Source organism: Pseudomicrostroma glucosiphilum (assembly GCF_003144135.1).
Source record: "Pseudomicrostroma glucosiphilum strain MCA 4718 unplaced genomic scaffold BCV69scaffold_6, whole genome shotgun sequence".
NCBI classification, from domain to species: domain Eukaryota; kingdom Fungi; phylum Basidiomycota; class Exobasidiomycetes; order Microstromatales; family Microstromataceae; genus Microstroma; species Microstroma glucosiphilum.
The window spans coordinates 646,476-664,475 of record NW_020289918.1 but is presented as its reverse complement, the minus strand read 5'-3'; the positions used below and the strand labels follow the sequence as shown (position 1 = coordinate 664,475).

At 54.8% G+C, this 18,000-nt stretch overlaps 7 protein-coding genes across 7 annotated transcripts; 3 read left to right on the top strand and 4 right to left on the bottom strand.

The window, feature by feature from the left end:
- Nucleotides 1–176: 176 nt before the first annotated feature.
- BCV69DRAFT_259449 (hypothetical protein) lies at nt 177–4,136 on the top strand. Its single transcript, XM_025490659.1, has 2 exons — nt 177–594; nt 677–4,136. The coding sequence occupies exons 1-2, from the start codon at nt 250–252 to the stop codon at nt 3,761–3,763; spliced, it is 3,432 nt and encodes a 1,143-aa protein (XP_025348293.1). The 5' UTR covers nt 177–249; the 3' UTR covers nt 3,764–4,136.
- A 1,298-nt stretch (nt 4,137–5,434) lies between these two features.
- BCV69DRAFT_248583 (Dus-domain-containing protein) lies at nt 5,435–7,115 on the bottom strand (the record flags this gene model as incomplete). Its single annotated transcript, XM_025490302.1, has 2 exons — nt 5,435–5,782; nt 5,883–7,115. 2 exons carry the CDS (start codon nt 7,113–7,115, stop codon nt 5,435–5,437), a joined length of 1,581 nt encoding a protein of 526 aa, XP_025348292.1.
- A 496-nt stretch (nt 7,116–7,611) lies between these two features.
- Nucleotides 7,612–8,984, top strand: BCV69DRAFT_287372 (3-deoxy-7-phosphoheptulonate synthase; the record flags this gene model as incomplete). The annotated part of the gene is made up of 3 exons (XM_025493565.1): nt 7,612–8,088; nt 8,176–8,329; nt 8,434–8,984. 3 exons carry the CDS (start codon nt 7,612–7,614, stop codon nt 8,982–8,984), a joined length of 1,182 nt encoding a protein of 393 aa, XP_025348291.1.
- Nucleotides 8,985–9,088: 104 nt separating this feature from the next.
- On the bottom strand, nt 9,089–10,889 carry BCV69DRAFT_308077 (Brix-domain-containing protein; the record flags this gene model as incomplete). The annotated part of the gene is made up of 4 exons (XM_025494701.1): nt 9,089–9,523; nt 9,700–10,234; nt 10,315–10,382; nt 10,685–10,889. 4 exons carry the CDS (start codon nt 10,887–10,889, stop codon nt 9,363–9,365), a joined length of 969 nt encoding a protein of 322 aa, XP_025348290.1. The 3' UTR covers nt 9,089–9,362.
- A 347-nt stretch (nt 10,890–11,236) lies between these two features.
- On the bottom strand, nt 11,237–12,629 carry BCV69DRAFT_282630 (pheromone receptor a1). The gene is made up of 4 exons (XM_025492419.1): nt 12,100–12,629; nt 11,913–12,014; nt 11,401–11,854; nt 11,237–11,324 (listed from the first exon to the last, which is right to left on the bottom strand). The coding sequence occupies exons 1-4, from the start codon at nt 12,515–12,517 to the stop codon at nt 11,246–11,248; spliced, it is 1,053 nt and encodes a 350-aa protein (XP_025348289.1). The 5' UTR covers nt 12,518–12,629; the 3' UTR covers nt 11,237–11,245.
- A 1,795-nt stretch (nt 12,630–14,424) lies between these two features.
- On the bottom strand, nt 14,425–16,240 carry BCV69DRAFT_308075 (hypothetical protein; the record flags this gene model as incomplete). The annotated part of the gene is made up of 7 exons (XM_025494700.1): nt 15,935–16,240; nt 15,713–15,859; nt 15,284–15,610; nt 15,021–15,186; nt 14,829–14,940; nt 14,601–14,681; nt 14,425–14,504 (listed from the first exon to the last, which is right to left on the bottom strand). The coding sequence occupies exons 1-7, from the start codon at nt 15,955–15,957 to the stop codon at nt 14,425–14,427; spliced, it is 936 nt and encodes a 311-aa protein (XP_025348288.1). The 5' UTR covers nt 15,958–16,240.
- A 90-nt stretch (nt 16,241–16,330) lies between these two features.
- Nucleotides 16,331–17,400, top strand: BCV69DRAFT_287368 (ribonuclease CAF1; the record flags this gene model as incomplete). Its single annotated transcript, XM_025493564.1, has 4 exons — nt 16,331–16,426; nt 16,530–16,885; nt 16,992–17,287; nt 17,309–17,400. 4 exons carry the CDS (start codon nt 16,331–16,333, stop codon nt 17,398–17,400), a joined length of 840 nt encoding a protein of 279 aa, XP_025348287.1.
- Nucleotides 17,401–18,000: the final 600 nt, after the last annotated feature.

Sequence of the window (18,000 nt, the reverse complement as noted above, 5' to 3'; positions counted from 1 at the left end):
CTGCAAAGGCGGCGGGCGGAGGTTGAAAGCGTCGAGGCGTCAAGGCAACGGAGGATTGCGTCCGTGCGTCAGCCGGATCAGCCGGCCACTCGCCTCGTTGTCCGTCCTTCCTGTCCTCCCCCTTACCGTTCCCTCCATCGTCTGTATCCCTCCTGGTCGGTTCGCCATCCCCCACCACATCTTCCGATACCCAGTCTCGTAAGGATACTCGACCTTGCAAGAGACACACACATACGCGCACCCAACGTCATGCCCTACCCTGTCTTGGCTGCCGACGCAGCCCGACCTGTTCGAGGTCCCTCCATCCGGAGCCAGCAAGAGAGGAGGCTCAACGACTTCGTTGGTGGCCAGTTCGCCAACTACAATCTTAGCTCTGTCCTCTTCGAAGATCGCACCGATGATGAAGAGGTCATCTCCATGGGCAAGTGGAGTCCCGACATCGGCGCAAAGCCCTCTTTCGACGTTGCCAAGAAGCAGAAGTATGTGGAGTGCAAGAAGGGGGATGCATTTGGGCCTAGCTGGACCAACCACTGGGTGCGAGTCACCATCAACGTACCAAAGGAGTGGCAGGACAAGGACTGGGTGGAGCTCGAGGTCAGTATGCAAGATTCCCAGCAGCATGCCAGGGAGGGGACTAACCACAAGCCCGATGTTCTCTTTTACCCCTATTGCTTAGTTCGACCCACGATGTGAGGCCCTGATCTACAGTGAAGATGGAGCAGCGCTGCAAGGCATCACTGGTGGTGGAGACAAGCGTCGAGTCGACTTCCCATTGAAGCCCAAGATGCGCAAGGGTACCCTAACCCTATACATCGAGATTACCTGCAATGGGATGTTCGGCCTTCCCAGCGACAGCACTGGCGACCCCGACCCCGACCGCTTCTTTGTCCTCGCCTCGGCAGACATCGTTGTCAAGAGACCTGAAGCCTGGAAGCTCATGTGGGACTGGGAAATCCTTCGAGGCTGTGTCGATGAGATGCCAAAAGACGGTGTACTGCAGAACAAGGCGCTCTGGATCTGTAATGAGATCATGTCGACTTTCAGAAAGGGAGACCTCTCGTCCATCGATCGCTGCAGAAAAGTCGCCGAAGAGGTCCTAGGAGCAAACTGGGAAGACGAAGGCGCTTCTATCTACAAGGACAGCGAAGGCGACCGAGCAGCACCTCAGCTCTGGAGTCTGGGACATACCCACATCGATACTGCATGGCTGTGGCCTTTCAGCGCTACTCAACAAAAGGTGGCTCGAAGCTGGTCCACTCAACTCGACCTCATGGATCGTTACCCAGAGTACAAGTTCACTGCTTCTACAGCTCAACAATTCGCTTGGCTGGAGGAACTGTACCCTGAACTCTTCGAAAGGGTCAAGCAAAAGGTCAAGGAGGGTCGCTTCGTTCCCATCGGTGGTACTTGGGTCGAAAACGACGCCAATCTTCCTAGTGGTGAGGCGTTTGTCCGTCAGTTCCTCTACGGACAGAGATTCTTTGAGTCTCGCTTCGGTAAGCGCTGCGACATCTTCTGGCTTCCAGACTCCTTTGGCTACAATGCCCAGATCCCTCAGCTGGCTCGAGAGTCTGGCTGTGATTACTGGTTCACGCAAAAGCTGAGCTGGAGCAACATCAACAAGTTCCCACACAACACCTTCATGTGGACTGGTCTTGATGGTACGCAGATCATCACGCACATGACTCCTGTAGACAACTACGATTCGCAATGCGGTGCAGACGATATCCGAAAAGGATCTTGGAACAACAAGAATCTCAATGTTCAGCCTGCTGCCCTGCACCTGTACGGTTGGGGAGACGGCGGCGGTGGACCTACCGCACCAAATCTAGAGAAGCTACGACGAGCCCGAGCTGTCTACAACAACGGCTATACCGAGATGCCAAAGGTAGTGGTCGGTCACAACGCTCGAGACTTTTACGACCACGTGCTCAAGACCACCAAGCAAGGGAACAGACTGCCTACCTGGCAGGGCGAAATCTATCTCGAGTTCCACAGAGCCGTCCAGACCTCTCATGGGTCGATCAAGCGATGGAACAGAAAGCTGGAGATCCTCTTGCACAACGTCGAATGGGTTGCCACTCTTGCCAGTATCAGCGATGCCAGTGGCAAGTACAAGTACCCCAAGGAGAAGCTCGACGCGCTCTGGGAGCCCTTCTTGAAGTGCCAATTCCACGATGTTCTGCCTGGCAGTTCCATTCGTCTAGTCTACGATGACGCCGAGAAGATATACGCAGATGTTGATCGCAAGGCTCGAGCACTTCTTGATGATGCAGAGTCTGCTCTCAGCAGCAAAGCTCAGTCTACTGGAGTTATCAACACGCTCGATGTGCCCCGACGAGAGCTGGTTGAAGTGCCTCTAGCAGGTCGCGGAGGTAGCGAGGTCCATTTACTGCAACAGACCGCTGTTCAGATGTCTGTAGATGGCTCAACGGCTGTACTGCTAGTCGAGGACGTCAACAAGACTGGTGTTATCGCACCCAGCCGCTCATCAGCACTCGTCATGCGAGATCTGGAGGCGGTCTCTCTCGTCGAGAGTGCCAATGGCGACTTCGATCTGAGCAACTTCAACCTTAGCATCAAGGTGTCCAACGGTCGCATCACCTCCATCTACGATCTCATTGCGGGCCGCGAGATCATCGCTGACGGTCGCACCGCAGGCCTGGTCATCTGCGAAGACTACCCTAACCAGTTCGACGCTTGGGACACCGACATTTGGTCCCTTGACACGCTCGAGGAGATTCGCTTCGATCGTGTGCGCGTTCAGCAGCGTGGCCCCTGGAGGGCTACTCTGGCCTTGGAGGCTACTTTCGGCAAGAGCAAGGCTACCTTCTCACTCAGCCTCGATGCTTTGCCCGCCACGGCTCAGACGGGCAGTGTCTCGCAGAAACGCAACGCTCGCTCTTACCTCAATGTCCAGGCGCACGTCGATTGGCACGAGAAGCACCGCTTCCTTCGCTTCGAAGTTCCCACTAGTCTCCAGACCGACACTGCCTCCTTCGAAACGCAATTCGGCGTGACCAAGCGACCCACCACTCGGAACACTTCTTGGGAGGCTGCAAAGTTTGAGGTGTGCGGACACAAGTTCACCGATCTCTCCGAGGCCAACTATGGCTTTGCGATTCTCAACGACTGCAAGTATGGACATTCAGCTGAAGGAGGCACGCTGAGGATCTCCCTGCTCAAGGCGGCTACGTACCCTGATGCGCACCAGGATGAAGGAGAGCATGTATTCTCCTTTGCGCTGTACCCGCACGCAGGCACTTTGGCGGAGAGCGACGTCGTCGCTGCCGCTCGCATCTACAACAACCCTGTCGAGGAGTCAAGCCTGCGCAATGCCCTCGCCCTCGGCCTCTCCCCTGCATCTCGCGTCAAGCCCTCGCCCTCGGCCAAACCTACGCCGACGATGCCCTTCAGTGTCGAGCAGTCGGCCAAGGGCACCGTCGTGTTGGACACGATGAAGCGCGGCGAGCAGGACTTTGACTATTATGGCAAGAAGGGAAGCAGTAGCACGACGGTCATCCTGCGCATGTACGAGTCGCTCGGAGCGGCTGCCTCTGTGGAGCTGAAGATTGCAGAGGGATTGAAGATCCAGAAGGTCGTCGAGTGCACGATTCTTGAAGATGAGCTCCAGACGGAGAAGAGCGAGGGAATCGAGGTGGAGGGATTGAAGAGCTATATCGATCCAAAGGATGGAAGCACGGCAGTCTCGCTGCACTTTAGGGCCTTCCAGATCAAGACGGTCAAGATCTACTTGGCCTGAAGGGGAGAGGTGGTGGAAGGGACAATGAGAAGTCGAAGAGAACTAGGTGACGAGAAGAGAAAGAGGAGCAAAGGCCAAGGTTACGGGCCGTACCTGTCTCCCCGAAAACGTGTAGCGAAGCAATGACTGAGGGAGAGATCAATTGAAAGAAGCTTTTCAACAACTTGTTGCATCTTCGGAAAGAGAGGTTACCACCCCACCTCTCTCCCCTCTCTACCTCTTGAAATTCATCCCCCATCCTCCCCCCTGGCCTTCTCCCCTCTTCTCCATTTTGAAATTCTCCGTACTCAATCCAAACCAACCCAAGAATCTATCTCCCACCTCTTTGAGTTTGCCCAACATTTCCTCCTTTTCCCTCTCGCGCTCCTCCTCGAGTCGACTACGTACAAGGGGGATTTGAGATTGGGTGAGGGAGGTTTGGAGGGAGGGGGGGAGGGAAGGGTGGGTGGAGAGGGTTTGGAGGGTGCGGAGCTGCAGGTCGAGGAGGGTGGATTTGGAGGGGGAGGTACTGCTTTTGCTAGTACTGCTGCTGCTGTTGTTGTTCTTGGAAGCAGTCCCACTCCCACTCCCAATGCCAGTGCCAGTTTCGGCATTGGACATTTCTTCTATCAAACCATCTAGCGCCTGCGAGAGACGATGTAGGGCTTTCAAGTGATTGGGAGTATCGTAGAGTGCTTCTTCACTGGCGTGGCGCGCAGAGGCGTATTGCTCCTGTTGACAGAGTGGGGGAGGGGGGGACAGTAAAGTGGACGGGACGGTAGTGAGCTTCACTTCCTCGAGCTGTCCCTCCTTCCTGATTTCGCCCCTTCCTCCTCGCTCCTCACCCTCTAGTCGATACTTACAAGTTTCAAATACCCCGCCGCACAATTAGCATAGCAAGCCGTACGGAGTTCTTTAATCTGCTTCTCCACTTCTCGAATCTCTTCCTCCAACACTTCTTCCTCGTTCGAGTCCTTGGTCTTGTCTTCGGAAGGAGCGTGGGACCGGGACTGCGCCTGTGTCTGCGCCTCAAGAGCAGCAGCTTCGGCTTCAGTGAGCTCGACGAGCCCGCTGCTTTTTTGAGGTTGAGGCTGAGGCTGTGCTTGAGGTCGAGGCTGTGGGAGGGTTGCTGCTCTGCTTGTAGGATTAGAGGCAGAGGTAGAGGCAGAGGTAGAGGCAGAGGCGAGCGCTTCGTTCTTTCCTACCTTGCTCGTACTCTTGCTCGAACTCGTACTCTTGCTCTTCCCTTCAACCCGCCGCGAAGGAGGTTGATCAACCCAACTTCCCTCCTCCTCCTCTCTTTCCTCTTCCTCTTCCCCTTTCACCTCCTCCACCTCCTCCTCCTCCCCCTCCCCTTTCTCCCTAACGGGCAAAGCCCCCACTGCGTCCTGATAAAGCGCGACTGCTTCATCGTACAGCTTTCGCTCAAAGAGGGCATTTGCGCGTGTTTTCAGTGCGAGGGAGCAAGAGAGGGAGAGACGTAGTTGCTGGAGCTGGGGAGATTGGGAAGTGGGAAGTGGCAAGTGGCAGTGGGATGGATGGCGTGAAAGTGGGCAGGGCGGCAGAGCGAGGGAAAGGAGGGGAGATTCGGGGCGAGGCGATGCGGGGTGTGAGAAAAGGGAGAGCGTATTAAGATTTCAGAAATTAATCATCTACAGGACTCCCCTCGCCATTTAGAACAACGAGCCGCACTCAACGTACACGTATCCGCTTAGCATCATTGCCACCTTGGTCTGCTTCCTCGTTCTCGTCCATCATGACCCTCTTTTCCCCCTCGGTCTGCACGTCAGCTGGATCTACCATTCCGTTGGACTTGACAGGGACAGCTCCAGCTCCAGCGGTTCCATCTCCAGAGGCAGCTCCAGTAGCGCCCACCTCCTTCACACCCTTGGCTTGCTTCGCCTCTGCAGCGGGCTCGGCAAGTGGAGGACGGAAGTAAGGCTGGCAGAGCCAATGAGGGAGGTAGCGCTGTTCTGATGGTGGGATGTGTTTGGATGTGCCGGTTGGGGCCGAGGAGAAGGTAGAGTCTTTGCGATCGACCTGTTCGAGAAGAAGAAAAGGAGTAAAGTCAGATTTAGAAGAAGCTCTCCCCATCTTGTATCACCTGGTGGCGGCGGCGGCGGCGGCGACGATGACTCACCATCAACCTCTCGTCCAGCAGATCCATTGCCTCGCGATACTCCTTCACAACCACTCCCCGATCCTGTCCCTCTTCCAGATGCAGCAATTTGGCCTTCCCAATGTTCGCTCGAATGTCGGTATGTCTCTCAAGTGCCGGTCTGCAAATCTTGAAAATATGACCCTTGACCGCTCCTGGCTCTGTGCGAGTCTTGCACTGCACCACTTCGTCCAGATAGGCGTGGGCGATGGCGGGAATGTAAGGGAAGGGGGCCCACTCTGGATTCGGCTCTGGCCCGTCTGTGCGATGTGGGAAGAGGTGGGTGGGGAGTTTTTCCCTGAGGTCACTGGTGGAGAAGATGGTTGGGTTGTACAGATTCCCCTCTGCGCTCATGACTCCATCTGCGCCCGTCTTGTCTAGTGCGCTCTGCAGGTCTTCTCCGTAGAGGATGTTGCCATTGGCGAATACAGGGACATCGAGTGCTTGCTTGACAGCTCTAATCTTTTCCCAGTCTGCAACGCCCGTCTTGTGTCCCTTTTGCTCTCTTGTGCGACCATGGACTGTGACAATTTGTGCTCCGGCGTGCTGTAGCATCTTGGCATAGGCGACTGTACGCTCTACATCGTCGAATACCCTCATCTTTGCGGTGACGGGGATGCGCAGGTTGAGGTGGAGAGTGTTGATGATGTTGAAGATGAGAGGCCAATCTTCTTGCAGGTAGGAACCATAGTGACCCCTCTTGGCAATGTGTTGTGGGCAACCCAGGTTGAGGTCTACAGCAAGACAATGGTCCTGTACATGTTCTGCCGCCTCGAGGATAATCTTGGGATCGCTTCCTGCCAGCTGAACCACCAGCATCTTATCCTCTCCACTGCCCTCTTCACCGAGGTCTACATCGAACCACTCTAGAGCCTTGGCGCGCGAATTTTTGCTCTTGCCATGCAGCGAGTCGACCAAGGAGCGACAATTGATCATGGGACTGTAGCAGAGGTCAGCGCCGTATCTGCGGGAGAGTGTGCGCCAGGGTAGCTCCGAGGCGGATACCATGGGTGCGACGATGTATTTTGAGGAGTTGAGCACCTCCTTGTAGAAGGTGTACCCACTGGGCTTCTCGTGAATGGGGGTGCCAGGGTTAGGGAAGGCAGAGAGGGGCAGGATGGGAGGGAGTGTGCTGCCAGAGGCTTTGCTAGGCCCTGCAACCGAGGAAGAAGAGGAGGAGGATGAAGCGACGTCATCATTGGTGCGAGAAGGCATGATGGGCGCCGAGTGGAAGCGGGCTAATGAGGAGGAAGGAGTGACGAGGCGAAGTGGCGGGCGTGGTAGGGCAGAAGGACTGCGAGGGGTCCGTAGCGATGAGATGGACCGCCAGGCGAGGCGTGGTATGTAAGTCGCCGCCGCCGCCGTCGTTGTGAGTAGTGATGAGATGGCGTGGGTGTGAGTGTGGTGAGGAGGGGCGGGGGTGAAGAGTGACTGCGTCGGGTATGCTCTTCTTTGTGATGCTCTGTGGCTGCGTGGTGGTGGTGGTGGTGCTTTTGCGGAAAGGGCGTGCAGGGTGAGTGAGTGAGTGTGTGCGTGCGTGTGTGCGTGTGTGCGCATCCCCCTTCCTGCCAAGAGGCCTGGCCTGACCCTCGATTTTTCAGCGGAAGAGGAGTCACGCGGCAGAAGAGGAAGATCCACATCTCGCAGCAGCCAGGCAACCATCCTTTGCTCACCTCCCTCCCTCCAAACCCACTCCACACCCAACCAAACCATGACAGTCGCAAATGGAACGGCCGCAATCCCCACTGGCCAGCCACTGGCAGACGTGACCAAGATCGCCTCTTCCTCTTCTGCTTCTGCAGACCAGGACACCGACGCCTACCTCTACTCCAACGACACCCGCGTCACAGGCTACGAGCCCCTCATCTCCCCCGGCCTCCTCATTCACGAGATCCCTGTACCACCCCAGGCACAGCGCGTCATCGCAAAAGCCCGTGGTCAGGCATCGGCCATTATCAATGGCAAAGACGACCGATTGCTAGTCGTCGTAGGACCTTGCTCCATTCACGACCCAGAGCAGGCAAAGGTCTATGCACAGAAGTTGGCACAGAGTATTCAGACGTACAAGGACGACTTGGTCATTGTTATGAGAGCTTACTTTGAGAAGCCACGGACCACAGTGGGATGGAAGGGACTGATCAATGACCCTGACATCAATGGTACATTCCAAATCAACAGGGGACTCAAGGTGGGTAGTGCAGATTACCATCGAGCACAAAGCCAGTACAAATGGGACATCTCTGTACTAAACACGTTCCCACTTTCTTTTCCTCAGATTGCACGTAATCTCCTAGTGGACCTCACCTCTGCTGGCGTACCCGTCGCTTGCGAAGTATTGGACACCATTTCACCCCAGTACACTTCCGACTTGTACTCTTGGGGAGCCATTGGCGCTCGTACCACCGAGTCGCAGCTGCACAGGGAGCTGGGTGAGTAGGCAATCGAGGAGACGAAAGAGCGAGTGTTCGTCAAGAGAAAGTGACTGAGGTTCTGACCACCAATTGCTTCCCCCCTCCTTCCCCCTCCGCCTCAGTCTCTGGTCTCTCCATGCCCATCGGCTTCAAAAACGGCACAGACGGCGGTCTCGGCGTCGCCGTCGATGCTATCCGTGCCTCCTCTCAACCGCACGCCTTCATGGGTGTCACCACCCAAGGTCTCGCCGCCATTGTCAAGACTGCCGGAAATGGCGACCTTCACATTGTTCACCGCGGCGGTTCCAAAGGCACAAATTACGACTCTGCCTCGATTTCCGCCTCTCGCCAAGTCCTACAAAAGACCTTGCCGGATCGACACCCTTCGATTATGGTCGACGCCTCTCATGGAAATTCTCAAAAGGACTATCGTAATCAGCCAAAGGTCATCGAGGCAGTGGCAGAGCAGCTTGCACAAGGGGAGAGGGCCATTACAGGTGTGATGATCGAATCGCACTTGCATGAGGGAAAGCAGGGGGAGCCAAAGGAAGGCAAAGTGGAGGAATTGCAGTATGGAGTATCCATTACGGATGGATGTGTGAGTTGGGAGACGACAGAGGAGCTACTGGCAAAGTTGAGCAAGGGAGTAAAAGCTAGGAGGGAGAAGAGCTGAGCGAAGCAGGAGCAGGAGCAGGTGAGAACTTGGGGGGGGGGGACAAGGGCAGCTCATCCTTTTCTGCCGGCTGGAGATTTACAGTTGTAAATGGTACATTGCTTGCTTGTTTGCTTACAGCGAAGTGCGCAGGAAGACATCATCATCATCGTCGTCGTCGTCGTCGATGTCGATGATTCCCGCCTCCTCCTCGTCTATTTTTGAATCGACATGTGACTCTTCCCTTCATAGTCCTCTCTGCCAATTACTCGTCCCGCTTCTAGTCTGACCAAACTCGTAACCGCTCACACCATGCCATGTCGTGTCCTCGCCTCTGCAACTCCCAAGAATCGCATGGCTCCCAATCCCTCTCCTCTTGCTCCTCCTCCCCCTCCCTCCTCAAGCAAAGACTCGATCGGTGGCGAGCTCATTCACCTTTCTCTCCCTCTGCAACTTGGCCACCTTTGTCTTAAAGGCGTCTTGATCATTTGCGCGCGACTTGTACTCTTCTCCCTTCTTGTGCCTAGCCAGGTGGCGAACGGTATTCGGAGAGACGTATTCTGGGGTGAGGGATGGTAAGGAATGTGGGATGAGGGTGAGGTGTGGTGGGAAGATCATAGGGCGGACAAAGGAGGATGGGAGTGAGCCGGCACCTCTCCTGACTCTGTCCCTCTTCTTGAACCGCTTCCGACCTGGACATACCAGGCCTGGCCTGCAACTGAGCTCCTTCACTCACCTGGGTTCTCGTACAATGTCGCACCGCCAAAGCTTCCTTCAAAGATCCTAATGGGTGTCATGACGAAACGCGGACCGATCTCCACCAGTGTAGGGGGCTTCTCCTCTGCCCCAGCCTTCTTGCTCCTCTTTGCCCTCTTGTCCGGCTCAGCCCCCGAGGCCAGTTCCTGCGCTCTTCGCAAAACAGCGCTCCCCGGATCCTCCTCTATGATCTGGTAGTTGCGGAACCAAATCTTCCCGTCCAGCACACTGAACGTGAGAACATGATCCACAAAGGGCTTCGTACGCCTTGAACTGCGAGGTACGCCAAAGGCCTGTGTGAGAAGTTCCTTCAGAAGCGACCAGTGAGGGGACTGATCAAATGCAGAGTCGAATGACAGGATCGGACGGGAGCCCTTGAGACAATTGCCAGTCATCTTGAGCTCATCCATTGTATGGATGTTCTGAATGAAGAGCTTCGCAGAGGGTCCGTTGGGTGTCTTGGAAGCCCATAGATAGAGATCTTGATGCTTCCGAGCTTCGAAGTAGAGGGTATTCTAAGTATAGGTAGAGAGGACGAGTCGAAAGTCAGCAGAGACACAGGCACAGATGCCCATCACCACGGAACCGTAATCACGTTGCAATTGTTCAGCTCAGCGAGCTCGTTGATGATATGAAGATTCGATTTGGAGTCCAGCTTGGAATCTACAGGCTCGGGGAGGGACAATGAGAACAGGGTCAGCTTCTGCTAGGTTTGCCAATTGGCGATGCATCCCTAAGCAGCCGGGCTACCAGAGAGGGTAATCGAAATGGATCGACGTAGCGTGGGTTTTCCAGTATGTGTGCAGTGAGAGTGTCTCCCAGCCTCGAAAGATTCAAGCAAACGCTTTGCAGTGCTTGGCTGAGCGCAGTCCCTCCCAAAACCGCCCTGCACTTACGCAAGGCATACCCATTGGAGGCGAAAGGGACTACGAGGTTGGATCATACACCGTGGGAAGTGTACTCACCCTTCTTGGAGTGAGGCATCAGAACCTCCAGGTCAGATACGAGGTGCCTCATCTGGCTCGTCACACCACGAGAAGGAATCAGCAAGACCCTCTGCTTGTTTCGCCGAACGACCTCGCCTGGAGCACCACTTTGCTGCACATCCTCACCTGCAGCAGCAGTAGGGGCAGCCTTACGCTTGTTTGCCTGGCGCAGGATCGATGCCATCAGTATGGTGCAAGGGACAGAAGATGAGACGGTATATGGTAGTGATGGCAGAACCAGCAACAACGAATGTCGTGAATGCAGAGGGGCTAGCGGAGTTGCTCAGAGCAAGTTTTCCAGTGTCCCCCGCCAGAGGGCTAGATTTTGATCTCAGCCCTTCGCCTACGTGCGTGGCAGCGTACCCACACTCTGACACTCTGACAGACGCAAAGCCCTTCCCTCCGGCCGCATGATGATGAATTCGTGTATGAACACGCAGCAGACTTTGAAGGAGGTTTTCACTACAGAGAAAGACAGGCAAGGACTGGACACAACCGCATCTGAGACTGTGTGCATGGGCATCTATGAGACCCTGCAAGCTACTTTAGATGCATCTCAAAACTCTTGGCCTCGACGGAGGCTTCGGCGTCAGACAGCCCACTATCTGTCAATGTAGACCTAGAGAGAGAGAGAGAGGGGCGTGGAATGTTGTCAATAAAAATTTTCCACACATGCTTCAAGCTGGCTCACGGACCTCTGCACTTGTACCAAGATCGCTGGGCGTTCCTTCGGCTTCTTGTTTCCCCAACGCCAAGCCGCTGAGGCCAGTCTTCGATATTCCGATCTGGCTTCGTGCGTCAATCCAAGGATAGCGAAGAAGAGGAATGCCGAGATGGGCGCCACCCAACGCCCAAGGTCTATACGCGAGCGCTGAACGCTGAACATGTCCAGTTCGGATGCGGTAATTTGCAGGACCGTGCCGAATTGATAATGGACGGCTGCCCATGAAGTATAGGGCTCGAGCTTTCCGTTGCTGTCAACCAGAGCTGCAGTCATCAGGCCGACCGTTATTGGAATAGTGACCACCATGTCAACTGCACAGAAGCAGATCATCCTGAGGTATCGGACCCGATTCATATTAGAGCCAGAGCTGGACAGAACAGCCGCAAATTGACGACGTCGCAGCAGAAACCATCTCATTGAAAGTGCTGAATGGGCCGAACGGGTCAGCTCTTGACTCATCATTTACACGGTATCTCAACTCACCTGAGTACCCAAGTGACACAAAAGACACGAGTAGGCAGGGCACAAGACCGAACGCGATGTAGGGCCACGAGAAATACACGGGAATGAAGCACCCGACGCCTTCTATTGTGATACAGGATAATTGGGCGCAAGAGAAACGGTCGTCAGTATGCAACGACGTAGTATGTACGGTCCTTTGTGCACTGACCATATATGTCAGCTCGGTGTCCCTGGTAGACGATGGTCAGGACGCCGAAGATGAGCGGGAGAGCAACGCACAGAATCAAGTCGAAAAGAGCTCGACGCCGGAGCTCATCGTCAGTGGAAGCAACCTGGCGAGTCGAAGCAATGCTTTCGAGCTTGCGGGCGATGCAAAGAGTTGCAGCGGGGACGGCAAAATTGGCCATCTGGATGATCTTGCCACTAATGTCGCACCAGACCAGACACTTCGCTTCCGTGGTGCTAAACCAGATGAGAGAGTTGATGAAAAGTACGCAATTCCATATTGCGACCCAAGACAGAAGGAAGAGCACGCTGTAATTCTTGGAGCGAAAGTGCCAAGTCAGAGGCAAAAGCGCGAAGATGACGCCCAGTCCGGCGAAGAAGGGGAATGCATAGTCTTTCATGTTGGTGTGACGGATTCGTGTTGAGGGGGAGAGCAAGTGAAATGGTCCATGCTGTCAACTTGTCTGTATTCTCCGGCACTTATGTACCCATATCGTGTACCTTTGTTCTTCAGCCAAGCTACTGGAACAAAGGAGGTCAGCAACTTTGCGCTTTGCTCACTGCATGACTGCATTCGGACTTCGAAAACCACTCGATTGACAGGCGCACTGCTCGCGTCTCTCTGTCTCTCCCGCCTTTCATTACCATGACGCAGGCGGTGCTGGTCGCCTTGCCCTGGGGAATAGGGGACATGAGCAAGACTGAGTATACTGGACCCGTCAAGCTGCCCGATTTTGTCAGCACAAGCTGCAGACCGATGATGTCTGCCACTGAGATGTGGCGGTTCCAGAGATGTCGGCGAACAGGAAGGGTAGCCTTAACGCAAATCAGAGCGCATTGCGGCTGTCGGAGCGAACACAATCGAGAAGGCGGACAAACAAAAAATTGAAAAAAAGATGATATTGATTTGAGAGAAGATGAAGGGGATGGTAGCGGTAGCGGTAGCGGTAGCGGGTGGGGAGGAATGATATTCGGACCAAGAGATCATAAGCCTGACAATTTTGCCATGACTGGAGGGCTGATAGTTAGCCTCTCAGCACCGCTTTGAGAAGAAAACAAGATCAAAAGCGTCAGAGTCTGACAGGCCAGAGTTGATGGATCACGGCCGACATACCTTTAAGCGATAGTACAAGCAACGGACAGAGTACGGTTCTTCTGCGCCTCGGCGTCGGTGGGAGCTCCTTCCTGGGAGGCGACCTCGGTCTTGGCGATGGGGGCAACGGCGGCGTAGAGAGGGTTCATAGTGAGGTAGTTGAAGGTGAGAAAGAGTTCGGTGCTGGGAGTGAAGTGAGTGAAGAGTTGAGTGGAAGCTGTTGTGATGAGGAGAAGATGGCGACGAGAAGAAGCGAGGTCAGAGCCCTCCTTATATAGCCGACTTGGCTCGCCAATGAGGCCTGTCTCTCAGCCGAGCATGCTGCCCCTAGGTGACTGCCCTGGGACAGCTTCGCCAGTAAGGTGTTCCAGTAGATCGCAAGAGCTCTCCTACTCTGACCCAACACGCCTGGACAAAGGACTGCAGCTCCTGAAACTTGCGAGCTGCAGAGGACAAGGCTTCAATGGCTTTTAGGCCCTCGGCCTTTCTACAGAAGCTGATCGCAAGTATCACGACGATGTACAACGAACTTACGTTTGTTGTCTGCAGGCGTGGGTGCTTCTCCTTCTTGTGGCTAGGTGTTTGTTGATGCGGGTGTAGCAGATCGGAGGCGAAGGTGGATGGTTGCGAGGATAGCTCACAGCGGCCAAGTCAGTGTCCGTGGCTGATTCCACAGCGGGGACGTCATCAAGACAAAACGATGGCGCAGGAGTCCTTGTAGCACAAAGCGGGACCGTCGCCTTTGTTTCTCGGGTATGCCTTGTCCTCGGATGAACCTCTTTGTTTGCCCCGCTGCCGAGTCTCAGATTCGCACTCCGAAGCTCCGTTGGTGCCTTTGTTCTATTCCGGGAGTCTACCTCCCCGCCTCCAACTTTTGCCCTCTTCTGTCCAAAGACTCGACGAAATGCCTTGGGCGCATCTGATCACTCATGTTGTACAACATCAATGAATGTCGCATCGACTCGGACAGTAAAGTCCTCGGTCGCTCAGACCATGCCGTGTGCGACGCATCTCTTTCCAGGCATTGCCACATCTTCGGCAGTCGTGGACTACAGAGCACAGAGATCCTGCAGGATGGATGGTTGCATTTCTCAGACACGACTAGGACAGAGGATAGGTCGAACAGGCAGAGGTTCGAGCTTGTGGACTGGCACGTAGCTCCGGAACCCACCTTTCCTTGTGACTCGTAAGGCGAGACTGACGGCCATTGCTGTACTATCCTTGCCCGTTCTCTTCATCTTGTAGGCTCATCTCTATGGCCCTAGCAATGGCCTCCTCCTCTGTCATCTCCTCGTCTTCTGCGCCTACCGCTGAGGATGCAGCTTGAGCTTGCCCCATAACATCGCTAGAGCTTTGAAAAGTGCCTCCATGCTGTGTCTGTTCCATGCCACTCATTTGTACGTCCTCATCTACGGACCGCCCTTGGGATAGAGCCAAAGCTTGCTTGAGCATCGCGTCTTCCGACGCATTCTCTTCATATCCGGCGTCTCCGGCCGCTCCTGTTCCAATTGGGATCAACGATGCCCCGGATTGCGAGTCAGATCCTGAGGTCGTCGCATTTACTTCGGTAGCTGGGATCGCTGTCGTAGGATAGCGGCCATCAGCTTGCAGTGTAGCACTTTGTCCTTCGGTAGCTTCCGGCCTCGACGCGTGTCCGCGGTCAGCGCTTGCGCTGTCTCCCTCAGCGGCCCTCTGTCTAGCTTGTTCTTCTTCCAATGACATACGGAGAGCCTGTAGAACGAGATGGTGATGATGAGCACCTTCACCTTGTGCTCTCTCGGCCTGCTTTCTGCCTATACCGCCCTACTTACCATGGCCAATTCAGGATCCATACCCGGGTCCACTCCGAATTCGAAGCTCTGGCCTCCATGGCCAGCAGAGGGCCCTGCACCTGTCTCGCCGCCGTCTTGAAGAATAGGAGAGGAGATGAGAACATCAGAGAGCAAAGCCGTTCCAGCCGCTACAGTTACGAGATGGCTATGTCGGGCACAGAAAATAGGCATGGAGGGTGTGAGCTGGGAGTACGTCGATCACGACATTTTCCAACCGTGCAATCATCGATGGGCCATCTCACCTGTTCTCGCCGCTATTTGCGCCATCTACGAGCTTTTGCAGCTTCGCCTCATTCTCCGCGTCCTCTCCGAAATTGACGACATCCAAGGCGACGTTATTCTTCTTCAGCCGCTTTCCCAAGGCCGTCAAATCATCCTCTGTATTCTTGACAGGCGAGCCAACGAAAACAACAATCCTCTGCGTGTGGACCTTGTTTTGCCTGTGTTTGAGGGCGAGCTGAGCAATGTTGATGCCCGTTGAGACGTCTGAATCGCCACAGATCTGGCTTGCATGCATAGACTGCAGCAGCTTGCCGATATCGGTCGAAAACGTCGAAAGCACTCGTGGACTGCAAGGAACCAGAGAAGAAGAAGCAATAGACATGGCAGTCAGTCGAAGCCAACCTCCTTCATGATGGCTGCACCATATTCTTTACAGCTCGCAGTCTCACCTTTTGCCAGCCATGGTCATCACGCCTACCATGTTCTCTGGATTGGACTGTGTCTTTGCGTCGAAGATGATCGTTGTTGCATCGGTTTGTGCGCCCCATCGAGTAGGGATGAAGTCACCGTTTCTCATGTACTCCGAGTTGTCCAACCTGGAAGTGGGGTTTGGGGGGACAGCTTGAGCGATGGAAGAGCGTACCGACAAGCTCCCCAGCCACTACACTCACACCAGCATCGTTGCTTCCGGCATCTCGGAAGAATCAAGGGAAGAAGTCCGCTACTCAAGGCGCGTGACAGACAGGATGTGTGTAGTGAGAGACTACGGCTGAAGTTCCACAAATGTTCAGGTGTCTGTCTTGCCAGGGCGGGCCTGGACAGGCGGTAACGAGGGGCGTGCGTGTGCCGAGGTGGAGAGACGCGTGGCTGCCCTTCCGTTCCGGTTCATACACCTCGGGGCCGCGGGCGCTCCTGCCCAGAACCTCTTGCTCCCTGCTACACTTCCTCCCCTTCTCTCTCCCGCATTAATCTCCATTCCTACACACCGACGTCTCCTCATAGTCCTCTCCGAAAGCTCCTGCGGGCTCCACTAATCGCTTGCGGGCTACGTCCGCCACAGGGCTGATATGGCCAACCAGATACGAGAGGTCTGGGCCGAGAATCTCGAGGTGGAGATGGTCAATCTCAGAGACATGGTAGAAAGATATCCTTACGTCGCGATGGTGCGTCTTTACCTCCAGATGACCCGATTAGCCACTTTTTCCGACGCGGCTTGTTGACACTTCCATACTCTCTTGCCCGCCTATCGTCCCCATTGCGCAATAGGATACCGAATTTCCCGGCATCGTAGCCAGGCCAATCGGTACCTTTAAAGGCTCCTCTGACTACCACTACCAGACACTGAGGTGCAACGTTGACCTCCTCAGACTCATCCAGCTTGGTATAACATTGTCTGACGAGAATGGTAGATACCCATCCGGCGTCAGTACCTGGCAGTTCAATTTCAGATTTAGCACCCATGAAGACATGTGCGCGCCGGAGTCGCTCGAGCTCCTGAACAAAGCTGGCCTGGATTTTGACAGGCACGAAAGATTAGGCATCGACGTGGAATACTTCGGCGAGCTGTTGATCACGAGCGGATTGGCCCTCTTCGATCAGGTCAAATGGGTCTCGTTCCACAGGTGGGTCGCGGTGCGGACGATGTTCATGATAGAAGCCGAACCGATGAGGGCCTTGCGCCGGATTGCTGATCTTGCCATACTTCTCGACGCTCCTACACCTATGCAGCGGCTACGACTTCGGTTACCTTGTCAAAGTCGTCTCGTGTGCACCCCTGCCGTCCACTGAAGCAGAGTTCTTTCAACTTCTCCGCATCTGGTTCCCAAGCATATACGACATCAAGTATCTCATGAGGTCCTGCAAAAATCTCAAGGGTGGTCTGCAAGACGTTGCTGAGGAACTCGGCGTGGCAAGAATAGGGCAGCAACATCAAGCTGGAAGCGATTCGCTTCTGACTGCAGCTACATTCTTCAAACTGCGCTCCAGATTTTTCGAAGGAGTGATAGACGACGCCAAATTCATCGGTGCGCTATACGGATTTTCAGCAAGTAGCAGAATGCCGGCTCTTGGCTCTGCAAATTCTTCTAATAACGCCCCTTTACCGCCGTCTCGAGACGTCACTGCAGGGGGGCTGTAGACGATGTCCGGCGGTTCGAACTTTCAAGACGCACGCGCCTGACGTATCATTGTACTACTTAGCCTTCAGCCATGTATATTGCCTTCGTTGTCTGCCACCGCTGCTCTCTTCGCATTGAGCTCATGTGCGCTTCTTCCTCTCGTCTGATTCGGGGGATCAAGCGTCTCGATGGTCTCTTCTCGTCTGCGCAGGGTGTCCATTGCTTGCTGGGCTCCTTGACCTTTGCAGTCGTTGCCACCATACAGCTATAGAAAGTTGCGGACAACGATTAAATCTGACTTACAAGCGGAAGTAGCGATAGTGCCACTCTAGTAGGTCGAAGGCGTCGCACTGGTGGCTCGCCCGCGTGGCTGTGAAGTGAGACGCAGAGCTCCGAGAGTCTCTTACGAAGTCACAAAATCGACAATGAGGTCTGCAAGAGGGCCAAGCAATGCAGCCATAACAGCTACTAAGTAGACCTCAACAACTCTCGATACCTCTCCTGGTCCTCTGCTACCGCTGCGGTCTGCGTCCGCTCAGTCTTGTCACATGCTGGCGGTCAGAGAAGTCCATTGGAGGCACTGGCCATCGTAAAGGTGACGACGCCCCGTATCACTGTCT

What these genes read in the sequence shown, in the direction of transcription:
- BCV69DRAFT_259449 (XM_025490659.1), top strand. Translation starts at nt 250, where the DNA reads ATGCCCTACCCTGTCTTGGCTGCCGACGCAGCCCGACCTGTTCGAGGT. An exon ending in AGGACTGGGTGGAGCTCGAG is followed by an intron (nt 595 to 676) that starts GTCAGTATGCAA and finishes CCTATTGCTTAG; the next exon opens with TTCGACCCACGATGTGAGGC.
- BCV69DRAFT_282630 (XM_025492419.1), bottom strand. Translation starts at nt 12,517, where the DNA reads ATGAAAGACTATGCATTCCCCTTCTTCGCCGGACTGGGCGTCATCTTC. An exon ending in ACACCGAGCTGACATATATG is followed by an intron (nt 12,015 to 12,099) that starts GTCAGTGCACAA and finishes GTATCACAATAG; the next exon opens with AAGGCGTCGGGTGCTTCATT. An exon ending in ATCTTGGTACAAGTGCAGAG is followed by an intron (nt 11,325 to 11,400) that starts GTCCGTGAGCCA and finishes CTCTCTCTCTAG; the next exon opens with GTCTACATTGACAGATAGTG.